The 21,997-nt window shown below is 41.2% G+C and overlaps 1 protein-coding gene and 1 long non-coding RNA gene across 5 annotated transcripts in view; one reads left to right on the top strand and one right to left on the bottom strand.

Annotated features, from left to right (window-relative positions):
- Positions 1 to 13,474, top strand: part of Ubr1 (ubiquitin protein ligase E3 component n-recognin 1) — a 112,671-nt gene extending 99,197 nt beyond the window's left edge. For 3 of the 4 annotated variants that reach the window (XM_063284367.1, XM_063284368.1, XM_063284369.1), the window contains 6 exons: positions 976 to 1,084; positions 3,213 to 3,269; positions 6,200 to 6,277; positions 8,015 to 8,185; positions 9,703 to 9,804; positions 11,049 to 13,474. In XM_063284367.1, coding sequence (XP_063140437.1) covers positions 976 to 1,084; positions 3,213 to 3,269; positions 6,200 to 6,277; positions 8,015 to 8,185; positions 9,703 to 9,804; positions 11,049 to 11,190 — 659 coding nt within the window. In that variant the 3' untranslated portion in view covers positions 11,191 to 13,474. 4 annotated transcript variants of the gene reach the window in all.
- On the bottom strand, positions 6,291 to 21,983 carry LOC134486141 (uncharacterized). Its single transcript, XR_010064878.1, has 2 exons — positions 21,858 to 21,983; positions 6,291 to 18,159 (listed from the first exon to the last, which is right to left on the bottom strand). It is a non-coding gene; the product is annotated as an uncharacterized LOC134486141 (long non-coding RNA).
- Between the last annotated feature and the right edge of the window lie 14 nt (positions 21,984 to 21,997).

Here is a 21,997-nt window from a genome sequence, read left to right as displayed (position 1 = left end):
CTTTACTGACTGCTAACATCCTTATCTTGAACTCCATTCAATAGGTTAGGTGTGATCAAGCTTTGTCAGGGTTCTCTATAAAATAGGATGTTACTCTCCAAGTAATTTCTGTGTGCTGCCACACATAGAAAGTTCATGTATTTATCTAAAGCTGTCATTAAAAACTAAAGTATTGGGGCTGGGGATTTAGCTCAGTGGTAGAGCGCTTACCTAGGAAGCGAAAGGCCCTGGGTTCGGTCCCCAGCTCCGAAAAAAAGAACCAAAAAAAAAAAAAAAAAAAAGAACCAAAAAAAAAAAAAAAAAAAAAAACTAAAGTATTTTTCTTTCGTCAGGATTCAGGCAAATATAAAGAAGCTTAAATATGCATGATGTAATCCCAGGTGGTGATGAGTCCTACAAAGTAAAGCTGATCGGGGTCAGGACTCTTGGACGTAGGTTGTCAGGAAGACTTTTCTCCAAGGAGACGTTAAACTAAGAGCAGCAGATATGGAGCTAAGCTGGACAGAGAGCCAGACAGATTTCAATGCAAAGGTCTTGCTTGGCATAGTAAGAGAACTGTGAAGATAGGATTCCAGATGCAAACCTACTGTGCAGGGAGGTCCAGGAGGTAGCCAGATGTATGTATTTCATCTGGGCATTTATGCCACAATAAAGGCTTTGTGAGCCAGCGTGTAGCTCAGTAGAGTACTTCACGAGTCCAGTCCCTGGGTTCTATCATCAGCAAAGTACCACCTGTCTCAACATACTACCCCCAGAAGAAGAGACTTTGTATTGTATACTAAGTGTGGTGGTTAGTCATAGGAGCCATCTGATCAGGATGACTCAGATCTGTGTTATAAAAGAATCATTGTGGCTTACTTGCCACCTACTGTTTTATGGAGCAGATAGGAATGAGTGTAAACAATGACGGAGCTCCTTCACACTGAGTAGATCAGAATAATGTGCTCATTACATCTCTCTTGATATTTCTTGCAGACTCTGCTGAAGGAGAATTCAGTGCACTCTGTAGCTATCTCTCTTTACCCACAAATTTGTTCCTGCTTTTCCAGGAATATTGGGATACCATAAGGCCCTTACTTCAGAGGTACTATGAGGGTGAATGTGATTGGTGGGTTTTATCTAGTTTGAATTTTTTTATGTTTATCTTAATTTTTGATTGGTTTTGATTACAGGGGTTTGACTCCAAACTCAGTTCATCTTCAGACTCCTCTAGGGCTCAATTTGAAACGTTTGTTTTTATGTTTTTAAGGCAGAGCCTAATGTAGCCCAAATTGGTCTAAGACTCACTATGCAGCTGAGGAGGGCCTTGAACTCCTGTTTCTCTTGCATCTGCTGTCTAAATGCTAGAATCAAAAATGGGGATCGCAATCAATTCCTTTCTCTTAATTTGAAAATTTTTTAAATTACAATTTTCTAAGCTTTCAGTAGCTTGACATTGGCTGCAAGAAGCAGGAATGTCGGAGACTCCGAATGCAAAGGCTTAAGGCATGGGGTCAAGAGCGCCTCTGGGCAGAAGGGAGTCGATGCTCCACGGCTGGGGGCCATTTTCCTTATTTGATTTTTGTACAGTTATTATTTTGTTCTGATCTTAAAATTTGGTGGGGAGAGGGAAGTACTCATAAATAGAATCATAATTAAGAATCAAAGACTCTGATCATGGTGCACTTGGGTGGCAGAGGGAGAAGGCAGATTTCTGTGAGTTCCTGGCCATGCAAGGTTACATAGTAAGACCCCATCTCAAAAAAAAAAAAAAAGAAGGAAGGAAGGAAGGAAGGAAGGGAGGGAGAGAGAGAGAGAGAGAGAGAGAGAGAGAGAGAGAGAGAGAGAAAGAGAGAAAGAGAGAAAGAAATCTAACAAGCTCATACTGGGGGTTGTAGTACTGCTCAGTTGATAGAGTTCTGGCCTGGCATGCACAAAGTCCTCTCTGTTCAGCCCCAGGCACCTTATGAACCAGGCACAATGGCACATGTACCTATAATCCCAGAACTCTGGAGGGAGAGGCTAGAGGTTCAAGATCATCCTTTGATTATGTAGCACCTTTGAGTCTGGTTCTCAGTACATGAGCGCTTATGCAAAAGGCAGAGAGAGTGAAATCTGGAACTGTATATGAAACTGTCGAGAAAGTGGTAGAGCATGTGTCAGGAGAGTGGCTGAGAGACAGGCATCTGGCAGAGCAGACTAGCCCTGAAGTGACCTAGGGAGGCATGTGCCTCCCTTTCAGATAGACTTTCTGCCTCACTGGATCCTGACTTCTTGTTTACTGTCTGTCTCCAGCCTCCACTCTCCCTACTGTTTCTCTGATATCTTAGGATATCAGTTTCACCGTGTTACTCTGAACTCTTGCTCTCCCGTGATTTTGTTTATCCTCCTTACTTCCTTGTCTTTCTCACGCCCAGGTCAGAGCTGGGTGAATGTAAGTCTCGTGCCCAAGGCTCTGTCCGGTTTTCGCTTTGCTTCCTAAGTTCTCATGGGTGCTGTGAATCACAAACTTCATTTAGCGTGTAGCTGAGTATGGAGTAGCTGAGTCTTAGATGTACTATTTTAGTTTAAGCGTTAAGGAAGTCCCTGCCATTTGTGTTCTTCCTGGTCCTGCTTGCCTCAAGTCTTTGTCAGTTGGATTCAGTGTAGGTGCAGCCAGTGGGAGGCACGAGCAAGGTGCTGGAAGGAAGGGAGACTACGGACGCAGAGTTGCCAGCCACTTCTCTCTGCCTCCTAGCACATCTTTTCAGCAGTGACTGTGGCTCTTCCTGCTCTAGTTGACAACAGAAAAGCCTGCTGAGATCCTGTTACCCACGGGTGACTCGACCCAGAGCAACAGTGATGCTGTCTTTCCTCCCACTCCTCCGACCTGCACTAAGGCTTACTTGTCCTTTGTCTCGCCGGCCTTCTCAGCCCTTCCCCCCACCTCTCCTGTCTGAGGGTTGAATGTAGAGATTTGCAATAGGCAAGCACACCACGCCACGCTATGTGCCGAGTCCCTGTTGCTTATATTGCTTCTTCCTGGTATTAATTTCTCTAATTTAAATTGATAGATGGTTTCTGTTCTAGACACTAATTGACCAAACCCTTGAAAAAGAATTTAGAAGGGGTTGGGAGGGTAGGGAGAGAGAAAGGGGTAAGAGGTAAACTTAGCACACGGAGGAAAGTAGAGAGAGTGGCTGGCGTGCAGCGAACCTGGGACTAACCTCCTTCTCTCTTGGGTCCACGTACAGGTGGTGTGGAGATCCTGCCTTACTCAACTCTTTGAAGCAGAAAAGTGCTCTGGTCAGGTTGGTTTCACTATTTAAGTCTTTATTGTAAATCCAGAACTGTGCTTCTTAAATATTTGGTTGGTTTACCTTAATTCTGGTCTGTCCCCTTTATTCTCAGTTCACTGTTTTCTGTGTGTCTGTTGGTCTTGGCCAGGTTCTTCCTGAACTGATTTTTTTTCTCAGAATGGTTATCCCTTCCTTCTTAAATTGTCAGAAGCCGCCAGCTCCACTGGAATCATCCTTAAATTGGTACCTGCCTGTCGAAAGGAAAAGGAGCTGGTGTCCGGGAGCTGCTAGTTTACTAAAGCCAGGAGGTGGTGCTGTACACTGTTCATATAAACTAGTTCCTCCACCCTTTGAGAATATCAATATAAGTAGATCTGACTAGTCTTCTCCCCTTCTTGTGTATATGCTTAGAAACTAGACCCCATGTGTACCTCAAAACAAAACAAAACAAAAAACCAACTTTTTTTAGGCTGGGCATGGTAGCACATAGCTGTGAGACTGAGGCATGAGGGTTATGAGTTGCAGGCCAGACTGGGCTTTGTAAGGAAATGAGACTGTTTCCAAACTGACAAGAAGCTTCCTCAGCCCTCTTTTCTCTTGAGTTATGGTTCTGTCAGAATCTACATTTTTCCCTCAAGTACATGTACAAATGCCACCTTTTCCTTGAAGCCTGTCTTCCCTGGCATGTGAGTGTGTCTACATATACCTGCCAGCCTCCTCAGTCCCTAAAGCATTCAAGAGGACGGCATCTTTTCCTGTGACCTGGCTTATATTATATTATATTTATTATATTATGTGTACCATCTAAGTTTTATGTGACTCGAATTGCTTCAACAAACTGACACAAGAGTTGACTCCTACTACAAACCACTTTTCTTTCAGTGAAGTAAAGGTTGTGAGCTAACATACACTTGCCCTCTTCTCTTATCTCTTTGGCCCCTGCACTCCTCTCAGCTGCAGTGTAAATCTGCATAAGCTGTCTCCCTACAGGCCCAGCACTAGTACCTGTGGAAGCAGCTTCTGCGCAGCACCCAGGAAAGACAGACACCGTACTCTAGAGAAGTAGGAACGTGTGCCATGCCAACCAGTGATACCATGTAGTTTTTATTTACTTCATGTCACGGTGTGCTTTTTAAATATCTTTTACAGCATGGTACTGAAATAATCTGAGAAATTTAAAGGAGAAAACACATATATACTGTTTTCGGTTATGAGTAACTGGCAATCTTAGTTATGTACATAAAATTTTATATACATATGTATACTTTATATACATTGTATGACTTATATATGTATTTTTATATATAACATTATAGCATAAAATGTAATAATATGTAGAATATACCATTAATGCCTTAAAGAAATATAAAGAGGAAAGTAGGTATGATGGCTTATGTCTGTAGTCCCAGTACTTGGGAGGCTGAGATAAGAGGATTAATGTTTATTTGAGGCCAGCCTGGGCTACACATTGAATTTGAAACCAACCCAAGTTACAGAATGGGATATATCTTTAGAAAATTAAAGAGGGTTGGGGATTTAGCTCAGTGGTAGAGCGCTTGCCTAGCAAGCACAAGGCCCTGGGTTCGGTCCCCAGCTCCGAAAAAAAAAAAAAAGAAAAGAAAAGAAAAGAAAAAAAAAAAGGGGGGCTGGAGAGATGGCTCAGCGGTTAAGAGCACCCGACTACTCTTCCAGAGGTCCTGAGTTCAATTCCCAGCAACCACATGGTGGCTCACAACCACCTGTAAAGAGATCCGATGCCCTCTTCTGGTGTATCTGAAGACAGCTACAGTGTACTTATATATAATAAATGAATAAATCTTAAAAAAGATTTGCTTTAAAAAAAAGCTTTAAAAAAATAGAAAATTAAAAGAAAAAGGAAACTTAAAGAGGAAAAGATTCTTCTTTTGTTTGTTTGGTGTTTTTGAGACTGTCTTACTATATAATTCCAGGTAACCTAGAACTGCCACATAACATATAGCCCAAGTTGACCTCAAACCAAAAACCCTCTTGCCTCAGTTTCCTATCTGCTAGAGTTCTAAGCATGAGCCACCATGCCCGGTGAGACAATTCCTAATGAGGCAGGTTTAGTTTTAGAGAAGATTATTTTTAGCCGAATCAAGAATTATAAAGTGAAAGGCTAGAGAGATGGCTTAGAAGTTAATAATACTGCTCTTCCAGAGGACTTGGGTTCAATTCCCAGCACCCACATGGCAGCTCACAGCCATCTGTAACTCTAGGTTCATGGGATCTAATGCTGTCTTCTGACCAAGTTGAGCAGCAGGCACACACACAGTGCACAGACATACATGCAGGCAAAACCATATACATAAAATAAATAATATTCTTAAATTATTTTTTAAATTATAAAATGTTAATTAGTTTTCATCTAGGGAGAGTCTCATGTTATTCATATGACCTTCTTTAGGCTACATAGGTCTTTTACCCTCTCTTATGTGAAGGGAATGGATGCTAACACTTGCCACCCTTAAATTGGTACCTGCCTGTTGAAAGGAAAAGGAGCTGGAGTATCAACTGCTGAACTGACTCTGTTTCACTGCAGTATCTCATTTAGTCTTAAAGAGTTTTGGGTGTTTCCTTGATACATGTACACATAAGCACACACACAGTCACTGTGTAAACCAGGCTGGCCTTGAATTCAGAGATCTGCATGCCTCTGCCTCTTGATGCTAGGATGAAAGGTGTACACAATTATGCCCAGTTCCTTCATACTTATATTTAACACCTCTTAAACTGTCGAGTCTTAACAGAGTTCAATATTTCTCTTCTTTATTTTTCCTGAAAACATCAAATTGATGTTATGCCCATGGTTGGAATATATTTCAACCTTAGTTTATAGATAAGTAAATATACCATGCCCTGAAGCCTTCTTCAGTTTTAATCCACTTACTCATATAAAACTGCCTTTTAAACTATGCTTCTAGGTACCCTAGAAAAAGAAATAGTTTGATAGAGCTTCCTGATGACTACAGCTGTCTTCTAAATCAAGCTTCTCACTTTAGGTAAGAAGAAAAGGTGTGTGTGTGTGTGTGTGTGTGTGTGTGTGTGTGTGTGTGTGTGTGTATGTGTATGTGTGTGTGTTTATTTATGTGTGTGCGTGCATGAGAGAGAGGAGAGAGAGAGAGCGCAATAACTTTCCTGAGTTTGCATTTGGCCTACCCTACAACCAATGAACTTATTGTGAAAAAGTGACCAATGATAAGGGAGCTGCCACCAAGCCTACTAACTGTATATTTAATAATGAATTTTCTTACTATGGTTTAATTAGAGGTATGGGTTTTGTGTGTGTGTGTGTGTGTGTGTGTGTGTGTGTGTGTGTGTGTGTGTGTGTGTGTTGCTGGAGTTTATTAAAAGCCTTTGTCATTAGGCTGTATCCAAGCTCAATCAGGATACTACATCCTGCTACTTATTCTTTGAAAATTTCATGCATGGTGTGTTTTGATCATATCCACTCTCCATATTACCCTCCTCCAATTCTGCCAGGTCTCTTCAAACACATCTTCCTCGAAACTTGACACTCTTGTTTTTCTAGCTAATAGAGCCCTATTAGTGCTGCCCATATGAGTGTGGATATAGGGGATAGGCATCCTACTAGTGGCTCCACCCCACCCCTCACCACCAAGAAAAGTGACTCTACCCTAGCAGACATCAGCTTCCAGTAGCTCCTCAGCTGGGGGCTCAGTAGGCCCTCCTTACTCTGTGCTGGATTTTATTTTTCATGCATATGAGGGTTTTGCACATATATGTATATATGTGCACCATGCGCATGCCTAATACTCATGGTTACCTGAAGAATGCATTGGATTCCTAGAACTACAGATGGTTGTGAGTCACATGTGGGTGGTAGGAATTGGAACTTGTGTCTTCTCTGTAAGAGTAACAAGTGTGCTTAACCACTGAGCTGACCCAGGCCCCAGGCTGGAATTAACTGTGCAGGTGATGGCAGCTGCTATGCATTTATGCACACAGCAGCCAGGCCAGGATCAGGAGACAGCATTTCCCAGCACCTGTAGGGCAGGTTGATATACATGCTCTGTCTGTGGCTGAGCCATCTCAGTTGCTAATTCCTGCCCTGTTGTTGAGCAGTTCTGTGTATTAACACTACCCACTGCAGTAAGGAACTTCTCTCACCAAGGTAAAGAGCAGTACAGGTCTGGCACAGGAGGTTCCCAGGCATACGGTGGCTCAAGCAGGGGACACTGGGGTCTGTTACTTGGTATAGGAGGTTGAGCTAGAGCAAAGTCCCTGAGCAGTGGGCAGCATAGATGAGCCTGGCTCAGGAGACTATGCTGACTGGTAACCTGGAGCAAGATTCTCTGGTGACATAGGCCTCCTTTAAGTGGAGCTAAGTTAAAAAAAAAAATTTTTTTTTTTGGAGAGTTACATATATTGATGTATGTATATGCTTCGTGTGTGCAAATTTCCATGGAGGCCGGAAGAGGGCATCAGATCCTTTGGAGTTGTAGTTACAGGCAGTTATGTGATGCTAGAATGAACTCATGTTCTGCAAGAGCAGAACACTCCCTTAACCACCGAGCCATCTCCTTAGCCCCTTGATTTCTTTAATGTCCCCTTCAAGTAAAATAAATGAGCAATCATTTTAAACGTCCTTTGTCTTTTAGTAGCTTTCTTTGCTGAGTAGGGTGAATGATAAAAAAAAAACATGTTTATTACTAAATAGATACATAATCTGGTTCTGGTTTTCCAACACACTGAATGGTATGTCTTCCCCTGTTGAGGTGTCCACGGTCTTCAGATGATGAGCGAAAGCACCCTGTCCTCTGTCTTTTCTGTGGGGCCATCCTGTGTTCTCAGAACATCTGTTGCCAAGAAATCGTGAATGGGGAGGAGGTTGGAGCGTGCGTTTTTCATGCACTTCAGTGTGGTGCTGGAGTCTGCATTTTCCTAAAGTGAGTATAGTCATTTGGAAGCTCATGAGGGGTCTTATCCAGTGAATATGCCAATAGAATAAGTAGTTCTTTAAAAAAAAAATAAGATTCTGTTTACATTTCCTTCGTTGTTAGAGAGGTCTTAAATGGTATAGACTTTATATCAGTGATTCCAGTTCTGTGTAATATTTAGATATAAAGGGAAAGCTTGAAATCTTAAAACTTATGTTTATAAAGTATGTGTAAATTATTAACTTTAGACTGTATTATTTATGTATGTATTTACTTGTTTATTTAGGCTTTTTGGGACAGGATTTCTCTGTGTAGCTCTGGTTGTCTTGGAACTTGTTTTGTAGTCCATGCTGGCCTGGAACTTACAGATATCTTCTGATTCTGCCTCCAGAGTGCAGGGATTTAATGCATGGGCCACCATACCAAGCTATTTATTTATTTTTGAGACAGGTTCTCTCTATATAGACCAGGCTGGCCTTGAACTCCCAGAGATCCTGCCTCCCAAGTGCCTTCTGGCCTAAACATGTCTTTTAGATGTTTTTATTTCCTTCTTTAAACAAAAGATTGACTACTTAGAACAATAGTAATAAATGCTTATAAAAGAAGATACCTCGCATGGGAGAAATAAAATTTAAAGTAGATTTTTGTGTTTTCTCTGTCCACTTAACCTGTGAAATTTAATTTTTGTCTGTATAAACCCCAAAGGCTTATTGTACGATATATTATCATTGCTTAAAGGCAACCTTTGAAACGAGAGGAAAGAATGGCATAGAAGTTATGCTAGAGATGCCACATGAACAAGTTCTACTTATCTCAACTGTATATTTATGATTTGCCATATGAGTTCTCATTGTGGTCTTTAACCATTTCTCCACAGTAAGTGTCTCAGTGCCCTCAAAAAATTGGAGGCTTCAACTAGGAAAGCCTTGAACATTTCCTTGGTCGACAGTTCTAGACTGGAGGATGCTCTGTCTTGTTTTGAAGCCCCCTTCTGCCTAAGTAACAAGTTAGAAAAAGGCAGAAATAGCCCTAGCCACATTTCTCCAGGGTCCTATGGCTCACAGGACAGTCTCCCTTTTAGTAAATCCAGCCGGAATTACTGACTTCCCATTTTTCTAGATTCATGGATCCTTTTCTATTGCATCAAGAAAAACAGCAGTGTCTCTTCCTTCTACTCAGACAAAATACAGCTTACTGCTGGATGGTGATAACACACGCCTTTTAATCCCAGCACTAGGGAGGTAGAGGTTGGGGATGAGTTCAAGGGCAGCCAAGTTGCTGAGTTGCAAGACAGCCAGGGCTACACACACAGAGAGAACTTCAAAAACAAACCAAAAAAAAAAAAAAAAAAACAAACCAAAAAACCAACAACGCCCATAGTTGAGTGTGTTCATCCATGGCTGTGTTGCCTTTTTATTGATTTTTAAAAGCTTACTGACCATGTCTTAACTTTAACTTTGATTCAGTGACTATCATTTGCATGTATGTATCTAACAGTGTTTCCTAACATTTGTTTTCTTTTTCAGAATCAGAGAATGCAGAGTGGTCCTGGTAGAAGGAAAAGCCAGAGGCTGTGCCTACCCAGCCCCTTACTTGGATGAATATGGAGAAACAGACCCAGGGCTAAAGTAAGATTTTCCTTTAATAGAAGGTTTAATCAGTCATCTTATATTTCATTTGCTTTATTGTATATTAGCAGTTCTTTAAATATACAAACCTAGAAATAGAGTTATTGATGGTTGTGAGCTGTCATTTAGGTGCTAAGAACTGAACCTCTTCTGCAACAGTAGTGACTAAACCACTGACCCCACTCTCCAGCCTGCCTGGCCCTGTGAGACCCTTGACAGCTCACGGATTCTAGCAGGCTGGTCAGTACCTCATGCCATCACACTCATGTTATGTAGGTTAGGGGCCTTGAGCTTAGGTCCTCACTTGCACAGCAGGCACCTTACTGACAAAGTTCTCTCCCAAACTTTATTATTCTTTTAAAATATCGTCCAAAATGAGTACATTCACTAGATAGGACTTGGGATCTGTTGGCTCATATAGGGATTTGTTTTTATTGAGACAGCATTGGACTTGAAGCTTAAGGGAGTACTGCGTGGTAAAAGTAGTTAATGCTGGTCAGGGTGAAGGTCACCTTTAATTTCAGTACACAAGAGGCAAGTGCAGGTGGGTCTCTGGCTCATCAGATCTAAATAGTGGCCAGCCAGGGCCACATGGTGAGAGTCTAAACCAATAGCAACAACAACAAAATATTTAATAACTGATGAAAATCTTGAGCTGTTCTAGAAAAGTACAAAAATGTAGAATTCTTAAGTTAATGATGAAAGTGTTGATGTCCCAGGGGCTGAGATGCCAGTTATCTCTATTACTGTGCTCAACAGACTTGAGGCTTTCTAGGTTAGCTGGCACAGTGTTGCAAACTAGGTAGCCCTGGAATAGAAATGTAGTTACTTAAAACATTTGCTAAGCCAGGCATGATGATGTCGCCCTGCTAACTGGGAGGATGAAGCAGGAGGGTCATTGGAGTATCACTGTTCAAACCCAACCTGGACACTGTATCAATTGACAGAAAGCCATTGGAGCCCACCAGAAAAGACCAGAGCTGCTTCAAGTTAGAACCTGTTTAAATGAGGTCTTATTATGTTCATAATGTATGAGGCCTGATTTCCCAAATAGTCAAGGAGTCCACTTCTGCTTCCTTAACTAAGCGGTATACCACATTCTTAGTAATCATGAGGAGTTGCCGTTTCTCAGCCCTGTCCTTGTGCTCACAGCTGCAGGGATGTCTGCATTGTGTGCTGACTTAAGAGATGTCATTGGTATTGATTAAAGCTTAGATGTCATTTTTGTTTATTTTTTCCTGAAGGAGGGGAAACCCACTTCATTTATCTCGGGAGCGGTATCGGAAGCTGCATTTGGTCTGGCAACAGCACTGCATTATAGAAGAGATTGCTCGGAGCCAGGAGACTAATCAGATGCTGTTTGGATTCAACTGGCAGTTACTCTGAGCTCCAGCTCTGCCTCAGGACAATCATGAGTGACATCAACAATAAAGACTGATCTAAAATTCTAGACAACTTTCTAAGGATGGGGAAGTATTGGAGGGTCTTTTGACCCATGTCCAGATTCACATACATTAATAAAATATTCCTTAATGGAATATTGCTTTCAATTATCAAACATAAGCTTCAAGGAAAAAACAAGACATAATGGTTTATGTTCTAGAACACTAAAGAAATGCTTGTTCACCCAAGTGTCTATTTCTGCTAATATTTCCAGAAAACTCGTTTCCTTTCATAACTGTCCTATCTCATTTCAAATCATCCACCTGGTTGATGAGGTCACTACAAGCATTTGTGGACATTTCTTTGTCTGGTTAACGTCTCTGCACTTGTGTATTTGGTGTTTTCCGAGTGTGATTTAGCATTAGATCTGGCACGATGCTGATCACCTGTGATGTCTAAAGAGGAATTGCACAGCTATGCAGTATCTCTCAACTGAAAAGACTTCAAAACATGTAAACAGCCTTCTTCTTTAAGGAAATATCCTTGTTGTACCACCTATGGCTTCAGCCAGAAACTGATCTAAATCTCTACATAGACAGTGTTAGTTGTGCTAGTCTGGAAAGCATCCTTCCCATGTAGACCTCAAGAAGAATTAGGAGAATGTACTCATTATGCATTCCTTATACAAAAAGCCTGTCTGTTATCCTCACCTGATTCCTGGTAGCTCCGTGGAGTCACAAGTTAACCATCCGTTCCATTTTTTAAGGCAGGTTTCTGCAGTCCGATCTCTTTCTCTTGTGGCCCCATCCTATTGACTCTCAGAAAACTTACTGTTCTGAAACAAACTCTTTGTAGAATGAGAATCAGAAAATTGCCCCAGTGAATGGTCATACAAGATGAAATTAGAACACTCGTATTTAAGCCTGCATCCTTCTATGGCTTGTAAGAAAGAGATCCTTGATATGTCTATGTGAAACCTTTCATAAACTACAGTTTGTGATTTAATATGAACAGTCAAAAAAAAAGGGCAATGTAATCAGGTCTGTGTCCTGTTATAACCTGCTATGGTTGAGCCATCTTGCTTATAAATAATACAGCTCTCTTGAGTCTGTGCATAGACTTCTTGATTCCTGGCTTTAACGTTTTATACCAAGAACTTGTGAGTAGATCAGTTGATACTTATTTTAGCTTCTGTGGTATTGGGTAATATTGCTTTTGAAAGATGTGTTTGGAGATTGTATCTTCTTTCGCCCTTGGCTACTGCTGCCATGTGTATGTCTAAGTGTTTTCCTGCCTTCTGTTTAGTGAAGGCAAGGAAGTAAAAATGCATTTGCTAAGTGATCAGTGGTGCACATTTGGAGCTAAATTTGTTGCCATTTTTATGGAATGAGAAGTGGATTTTGCAGTAAGGGATCGGTGTGAGCGGGCAGCAGACTCACAATCATGATTTCCTACTTGGATAAATACTATTCAGAAGAAAGCAGAACTAGATGAACCATAATGAACAGTTCACAGCAATTATAATAACAATCAGTAAATTCAGTATTTGGCTTGTGCCATTTGCCAATATGATTAAGTGATTTGAACATTGCCCTTTGTTTTTTCTATAATTTTTTGAGAGATTGTTTAGCTCTGAAATCTGGGCTAGAATAGGCAACAGAAGATGCTCATTTCTGCCTTAGTCATCTGGCCCCATTTGCCAAGGATAAAGACTTCTTATTTTTAGCCTTCTTAGATTTAATTTGTAAACCCTGGAGCTAAGCTTTCCAGCTGCCAGGAGGACTAGCTAGCACCAGCCAAAGAACCTAATCCATTGCTGAGTTCTGCTTCTTGAGATGGAAGTCTCTGCACTGGAGGGTGGACGTAGGCCACAGTGCTGCCCCAGCCCAAGGGACTTTTAACAGTATTCATCATGACAAACGATTTAAGTCTGCTAAGAAGTTTACCTAAGCAACCAAGTCACTTTATTTAGTGTAGAATGTGAAAGAATTGGTTTAGTAGGATGGCTCCGAGGGCCTAGCAAGGATTTTAATGATATTAAAGATAAACATATATCTGTATAATTAATTTATTATGTTAGTGTATGGGCTGTGAGTTCACCTTTTAGTGGTCATTTGTCATTTCATAACAACTATGCATTTTGGTTCACTGTGATGATGATGATCTATATTTAGTGACTGCAACATGTTTATACCACTGATTCAAATTCCATTCATGATGAAGTTATACAAATGATGCATATATTGATATCTTTTATTGCAAAAATGTAAATTAAAAACTTGTATAATGTTCTTGTGCTTTTTGAAATAAAATATCTTATATGTGTATATTTAAAAAGAAAAAAAGGGACTTCTCATGTTTGGGGATTTGGGTTTGAAGTATAAAAAGCCTACCTAGAAAGAAGTTATGCTTAAACGTGTGTCAGCCCAGCCATTTTTGTTTGTTTGTTTGTTTGTTTGTTTTAGGCAGTCTCATGGGGCTCATGCTGGGCTCCAACTCATGACGTAAGGCTGGCCTTGAACTCCTGATCCTTCTACCTCCACCTCTCAACTACTGGAATTATAGGCATATGTCACCACAGCCAGGTTAAAGTTTGTTCAAGACACAGACTTCTAGGGTTAATGGCCTCCAAACTTTTTAACTGTACATTTCATCACCATGTGTAGATTTATACATACTATTTTCAGGTAGTATTCCATGCCTACATTAAACACATTTTATGACATAGCACAAAACTGGAAGGTTTTGATTCAACCAAGTTTTACCCCATTATCATAATTAAGCTCTCAAAAGTATAAAATATAAATATTCTCAAAACTGCAAGAGAAAACAAGCAAGCATAACCGTGTCTCTGTTTACCTGATGGCAAACTTCTAAAAAATCTTGTAAGAAAAGAGGAAATACTTAAGATGTACTTAGTACTGATGAGGGAAAATCAGCCAAGATAAAGCTAGCCTTCAGGATTGAAAGAGAAAAAAAGATATTTCCAAATAAAAAGCTAAGAGAATCTATCTCTACCAGAGCTGTCCTACAAAAAATGCTAAAGGGAACTCATGGAATAGAAAGACTTTGGGGATAAGAGTTTAGTCAGGTAGACCACTTACCTGCCTAGTATGTGTAAGACCCTGGGTTTGATTCCCAGTGCCACAAGACAGAAAAAAGATACTAACTCACAGGCAAGAGTGACTGTACAGATAAATTCAGAATGTTCTAGTATTGTAAAACAGTAGGTCAAACACTATTAACCAATAGAAGATTTAAAAAAAAGATTCTACAAGCCAAGGACAGTGGGTTGTTTGTGCCTGGCAGTCCCAATTACTCAGGAGTCTGAGGCAAAAAGATCGCTTGAGCCTGTAAGTTTGGGTGCCAGCCTCCATAACATAGCCATGTTTCTGAGAAAAAAAAAAGACATACAAAAGTGTCTTACTCTTCTATTGCTGTGATAAAAATACACTGATAAAAAACAACTTTAGAAAGTTTATTTTGATTCACAGTTAAGAGGAGCTTAAGTAGCTTGTCACATTGTATGGGCAGAGAGTGTGAAGCAACCAATCCTTGGGCTCAGCTCACTCTGTCCTTTTTTGTACAGGCTAGTATCCCAGCTCAGGTAATGGTCTGTCCCCCTCACCATGGTGGGCAGGCCTTCCTGATTCAACTCAGCTAATCAAGACAATTGCGCAGAAGTTCATTTCCCAGGTAATTCTAGATCTCATCAAGCTGATAATTAACATGAAGCATTGCAGACGAGTCAAATAGGAAGATGGGAAACGAAGCAGTCAAAGCTCAGTGAGGAAGAGCGACCTCGAAAGCATAGGGCTTGCTGCTTAATGTCGTTTCCCTTTGCATTACACTGCTGTCATGCAGATCAGCTTGTTAACTAAACTCTGAGTATAGTAACCAGAAAACAAAAGTCTAAAGCAGAGAAACAGAAAATAGTAAGTGATCAAAATATCAATAGAGTAAATCATTTAGCCAAAAGGAAAAGTCTAAGAGAGAAAGAAAAGAACTCAAAACTAGAAGATATGTTACATAATTGTTTAACATCAAATTACTAACCGATGAAATGAATTCTACAGTTACAAGACAGAGTGATTAATTCGAATGAAAAACCTATACCCAAGTTATGTTGCTTACAAGGACATGGTTTGATTTCACATTTAGTAGGGCACACAGTGGACCAGGGTGAGCACTGACCACCAAGACTGACAATCTGAACTCCATTCCCAGACCACACATGGTAGAGAAGAAGAAGAAAGTAGAGAAGACCATTTATTAAATGCTGAATAAGTGATTTACTTACAGTACTGCTTGTACTGCCTGTTTGCCAAGCATGATGTCACTTGCCACCTGAAACAATGACATGGAGAAATAGCTGGAACAATGGGCTGTTGCCCTTAACAACCTGCTGACTGGAACATACACTGTAAAATATTGCTTGCTTGCTTGGCCCGCCTTCTGGTTTTCGAATGTAAAATGAGAATGCAAACTGGATCCAGAATCGAAGCCTTTCAGGAGCTATCCTGGCCTTGGTCCACTGGGGAAATCTCTTCCACTCTCATTGGTGTTTGATGCTTATTCAGAAAGATTCCCACAAGTAGTAGAGAACTGACTACACAAGCTGTCCTCTGATCTCCACATGCATACCATAGCACATGTGACCACACACATATATCCATATATATACATTCAAAAGCCAGTAAATAAGTGCCAAAACAGAACAAGATATGCAGGTACTGAGTGTGAAGAAGTTCGATAAGTGCTCCATGCAAATGGCCCCCCTCTCAAAACCACAGGAGTAATCATGTGAGGTGAGGTACAGCTAAATGAAAAGTGTGTGTGTGTGTGTGTAGAGACAGAGAGGAAGGAGGAGAGACAGGGAGGGAGGGAGGGGAGAGAGGAGGAGGGAGGAGAGACACAGAGACACAGAGACAGAGACAGAGAGGGGTGTGGGGGAGAATTGGATGGCCAGCTACTCAGTAGGCTGGGAAGATCACTTAGGCCAACATATTTGAGCACAGCCTGGGCATCAAGATGAGAGTGACTCTGCCTTGTGTTGGGGAAATGGAATGAAATGAAAACATGCACTGATATTAAAATACCAAGATATGAAAAGCATGATATTCATGTATCTGGAGGAAATGCACAGTTATTACAAAGAACTCAGGGAAGGGGGTTGAGGCAGGACTCAGAACTCACTGGATCAAGCTCCTGTCTCCCACTGGATCTCTATACCCTCCAGTATACCAGCAGCCTGACTTGTAAAGAGCAGGTGTAACAGTGCACACCGTAGTTAGTGCTGAGGACAGGCAGCAGCTCCCCCGGAATGCAGCCCTGCAACCAGGAAGCCAGACTCTGTTCTGTGCATTTACCACTGCTAAAATAAAGTTACGAAGAGTGTGCCCCTTTAATCTTAGGATAGAGACCAGCCAATCTCCATAAGTCTGATACCAGCCTGGTTTACATTTAGAGTGCCAGGACTAAATAAACAAAAGTGTGTCCTCTCTCTCCTCTCTTCTGAAGTCTTGGCAATTGAACCTTGTTTTGTTTCTGGGTAGGCCTTAAAAAAATCAATAAAGCAATATATAACCATCTTAAAGCAGAAGATTGAAAAAAAAAAAAAAGCCCAGGCTGAGAGAAGAGCATGTATAGTTAGTTCTTCCAGAGGACATGAATTCGACTCCCAGGTACTTAAGCATGAGCTCGCTCTCTCTCTCTCTCTCTCTCTCTCTCTCTCTCTCTCTCTCTCTCTCTCATACACACACACACACACACACACACACACACACACACACACACACACACACACAGGCAAAACAAAACAACAAACCTTTAAGGGAAAACCAGAAGTACTTAGAGCATGGGTTTGGAAGTTGATACAAAGTATGCGAGAGCACTGTGTAGTTTTGTACTTATTAGTATTTAGCTTTCCATTAATCACTGCAGTACTGGGTGGGGATCAAACTCGGGACTTTGAGCATGCCAGGCAAGTGCTCTATACTCCCACTCCAAGAATTAATTTCTGCAAAAATAGGTTTGTGAGTTTCATTGTTGTTTGATTTGGGCTTTTTTGGGGGGCGGGGTGTTGGTTTAGTTTAGTTTAACAAAATTATTATAAAAATGCTCCCCTCCCCTCAGTGGTAGACTCTGATTACTATGGGGCGCCATTAGCACTGCCAGCCTGCCAAACTTCAGGGTCTCAAAATCACAGCAGTGACAGTGTGAGTGGTTCAGTGTTTGGAGTAGCGAGCTAATCCCAAACCCTAGAAATCACAGAGCTTTTTCTCGACTGCCAAGAGGCACACGTCATCAGGGATCACAGCACTGCCTCCCCATTTCTTATTTCAAAACTGAATATAACGCTGGGCAGAGTGGGCACGAGCCCATAATCCCAGCACTTGGGAGGTGGAAGCATGCTGGGACATTTGAAGCTAGCCTGTGTTCGTGGTGGGACTTTGTCTCAATAAAACCAAGCAAACCAATGAGCTAACGAACCTATAAGGACGTAATGCTGTAGTATGGATTACTTTCCTGTTGCATACAAGGGGGAATAAAACTAAACCAAACCAAACCAAACCAAACTAAACCAAACCAAACAAAACAAAACAAAAAAGCCCTGAGCATTCCATTCCCAGTAACCCCCCACCCCCCAAAAAAAACCCAACACCTGACAGGGCTGGAGAGATGACTCAATGATTAAGAGTTTTGGCTGCTTTTCCAGAGGACCCAGGTTCAATCACATGGCAGCTCACAACTGTAACTCCTGTTCCAGTGGATCCAACTCCCTCAGACATATTTATACAGGCCAAACACCAAAAAATGCACATTAAAAATAAATACATAAAAACATGAGTAAAAACATAGAATTTAATATTCTAAAAATCATAACTGCTGGGGTGTAGCTATGGCTCAGTGATAAAGTACTTGCCTAGAATGTGTGATGATGGTCTAGGTTCGATCCCTAGTACTTTCTCCCTACAAAATAAAAAAAACCTTTTTAAATGTCATTTTTAATGATATCATTAATCTGAGCCTCATAAAAGTTAGGGGAAAATGGCAAGGAGATAAAGAAATAACTACAGCTGAGCAGAGGAAGTGCATGCCTTTAATCCCAGCACTTGGGAGGCAGAGGCAGGCGGATCTCTGTGAGTTTGAGGCCAGCCTGGTCTACAGAGAGAGTTTCAGGACAGCCAGGGCTACACAGCAAAACCTTGTCTCAAAAAAACAAAAACTACCCCCCAATTTCCCCAAAACAACTATAGTTAGAACAGGATCATGTCTTCCCTTCTTTTTGTACTGCTAGGGATCAAACCCAGGGTCTTTAGGCAAATTAGTCAAATGGTCCATCACTGATCTCCCTACAATTATAAATGTACACTCTTTTCCTTTTTTTTAACTTTACTTTTTTTTGTCAGTCTCAATATTCCCTTATAGTCTATTTTAATTGCCATCAAACCAAAATTGATATTCAATAATTCATATCCTCCAAATTATGGTTACCTTGTCTAGCTGTCCAACATTTTTCTCTAGCTTTATTCTCCGTATTTGGATTTTTAAATTTTTGAAATAAAGCTTATCAACACAAAATGATGAAGTTTCAAAACTATTAAAAAAATAAAATCAGAACACAAACAGGGTAGTTCATCGGTGTGAAAATGCTTTTGTTAAAAACTGAACTGCAGCACTCAGAGAGTTTCAGGCTCACAGTCTTGTTTAGTGACTCCTATTACAGTGTGTCTGAGCTTCAAACTTCCACAGCAGCAGTTGCTACAATGTGTTCTGTAGGATCCGCACATTTGCTAAGTACATAGCAGAACTCTAAAGTTTGTTTGTATTTGTTTTTCTAGTACCTAGCAAAGTGAAAATCTGTTTAGAGAGATTTTTATGGATTGAGTAATGTTTAAATAGAAACTAGTTTGATGAAAAATTAAAAGGCAAGACTGGTGGTTTATAGAAGTATTTGTGAACACCACTATAGAGTTTCATGTTTTGAAGCACTGTGTACTCAGTTTGAAAACAGCCTACAGCTCTAATGAAATTAATTAATGCACGGTTATTAGTGTACAATTCTGGGGTCAGAGAGGTTTTGGTTTTGCTCTTTTTTTAACTCCAGGAATTGAACTCAAAACATTGTTCCTGATGAACCTGTGCTCTACCAGTGAGCTGCACTCTTAGCCACCTGAGACTTTTGCTTTCCTGGTGCAGCATTTGCTAATTCTTTTGTGCTGACAAAACACCTGGGGCCGGGGGAAGCAGTTTAAGGAAGAGTTTATTTTGGTTCATAGTTCAAAGGTACAGTCCAGTATGGAGGGGGAAGCTATGCAGTGTGAGATATCTGCTGCACCTTGTGGTCAGGGAAGCAGAAGCAGATGAGTGCTTTCTTGTTTTTCTGCACACACTGCCAGCATTTGCACGCAGACTGGGGGATGGGAGTGCTTTGCCATTTCCATGAGGCTGAGGCTAGGGTCCCTGACATGGTCATTCCCGTCAACTGCACACATTCTCTCAGGGTCCTCTGTGCCCTACAATGCAACCTGGATTGGGGTGTGTCTTCCTCCTCTCCATTAACAAGATCTAGACAATCCCTCAAAGACACACCAAAGAGCTTGTCTCTTTGGTGTCTAGTTAGAACCCTGACAAGTTGACAAAGGATATTAACCGTCATGTGCCAGGGGTGGACTCAACACTTCCTTCACGTCCCAGGAGAAGTTTTAAAGACTAGGGAGAAAAGGATGTCAACCATCTCCTTTCTTCGATCCTCACCTGATTCATACTGTGGTGTTGTGGCTGGGGCAGTGCACTTGCCCTGCTAGGGTACAACAAACAAACAAAACATTCTGTGATGCTGCCCTGGTAACCACGTGCCACAAATGACCCACAGAGACAATTTCCTGTTGAGATCAGGGGAACATGACAACGTGGCACCTAAATGTGGGTAGACTAGCACACGCATGGAAGAACAGGAAGAGGAGAGGGTTATCCAGTGTAGTGTTGTTTCTTTCATGCTAGAGAAAAGTGGAGGGGGGGGAGAACTATTGTAAAGTGCACTATGTCTTATAGGAAGACTACCTGTTATAAAACCCAATCTTACTATCCTAGAGTACTTTGTAAGATTCTTTGTTCCTTCATGTATCTAGGGCATCTGCACACCTGAGTCTGTCATCTATTTCACCTTTATTTTTCCAAATCTTTTTTTTTTTTTCTTCAAGACAGGGTTTCTCTGTGTAGCTCTGGTTATCTTGGATCTCCCTCCGTAGACCAGGCTGTCCTCAAACTCACAAAGAAACACCTGCCTCTGCCTCCTGAGTGCTGGGACTAAAGGTGAGAATCACCACCTATTTTCCTAATCTTACTGTATTAATAGTTACCGCCGCACAATCAGGATTGAAGATAGTAGTAAACTTTTATTTTTGATGCTGGGGATTAAACCTTAAACATTTATTGTGTCATATTTTGTAGGGCAGAATTTGGGGAGTGGCTTAGCTAGCTGATTCTGGCTTGTCTTATTTTACAAGGTGATTGTCAAGATGCCAGTTGGAAGCTGTAATTGCAGTATGCCCAAGGCTGAGGCAGTAAGATAAAAAAAATTGAGGCCATTCAGGGCTTCATGGGGGCTACATCCTATCTTTAAAAGAAAACAATGAAGATCCCACATGAAACACATTTGTATGTTAACCTAATTTTTTTTTTTAATTCTACCTGGTGTGGTAGCACAAGCATGTATTAAATAATGTAGAAAAAATATTTTCCAACTTTTATCAATAGAAACAAAACAATCTGGCAACTTCTTTATGTTTGAATAGAAGATGACTTCATCATCAGTTGCCTTTTATTCTGGTTTTTATCCAAGAGCCTGGACATGACAGGCAGTAAAGACGTCTCCTGCTCGTAAAAGAACATAGAGGCTGGTATTTCCTTAACAGTAAGAACATTTCTGTCACCTAAGAAAACACTTGAAAGCAAAAGTGAAGCTTTACAGTCCATCCCATCGCACCCTTTCTGTCCACGGCAAATTTGTGGCAGTCATTGTAACTGTTAAGGAAAAAGAACGTTGGGCATACAATATTTAAACAGGTCCGCGGTTTGGTTTTGACATCAGTTTTGTGGTCTTGGTAAAGTTAATTCTTAATTTTTAATGTCTATATAATGGGCAGTAAAGAAAGGAGGGGGACTTACTCTTAGTGTTTTTGGTTTTGTTTTTTTTTCCAAAAAGCTTGGCACATTCAACATGAAATATGTCTCCCGCACAGTCTCAATGTTCCACCCTTTATAGTTAGTCTTTGTGTGTCTTGAGCCACTCCTGCAAACTCCCAGCTTAGAGTCCCAGACTGGTCGACACGAAAGTTATTCATTGTCTTTATCAAAAAGCCAATGAAATCTTTTTTCGTAGTTAGTGAAGGGGCACTTTAGTTTTATCCCCCTTGCCAGGCTGACATCTTTGTAACTCCTTTCTTTGCTTCCCACACCTTCGGGTTTCCCAGCCCTAACCAGCAGCTTAGGTTAAGGTTCTGGGGACAGCGCCCATTTCCCAGATCCTGGCAGCTCTAGGTCTGAGCAGGCGAGTGACCCGGCCTCACGAATCTCGACGCGACAACCTCAGTGACAAAGCATTACCAATTCTCTTCCAAAAGGCCCAACTCTATGGCCATAAGCTGAGCTAGGAGAACACCTACTTAAGTCAGCTCTCAGAAGCACTGCGCCCTTACGACTCTCCTCAGGACAGGCCGGCCGTTGCAGCGGGGGCTAGAACTACAAGTCCCAGAATCCGCGTGCGCACGCGCACTGCCATTGTGATGCTCCTTTCCCGGTAACT

Source organism: Rattus norvegicus, chromosome 3 (assembly GCF_036323735.1).
Source record: "Rattus norvegicus strain BN/NHsdMcwi chromosome 3, GRCr8, whole genome shotgun sequence".
Classification (NCBI taxonomy): Eukaryota; Metazoa; Chordata; class Mammalia; order Rodentia; family Muridae; genus Rattus; species Rattus norvegicus.
Note: the sequence above shows the minus strand (reverse complement) of the source record. Positions and strands in the feature narration are given on the sequence as shown.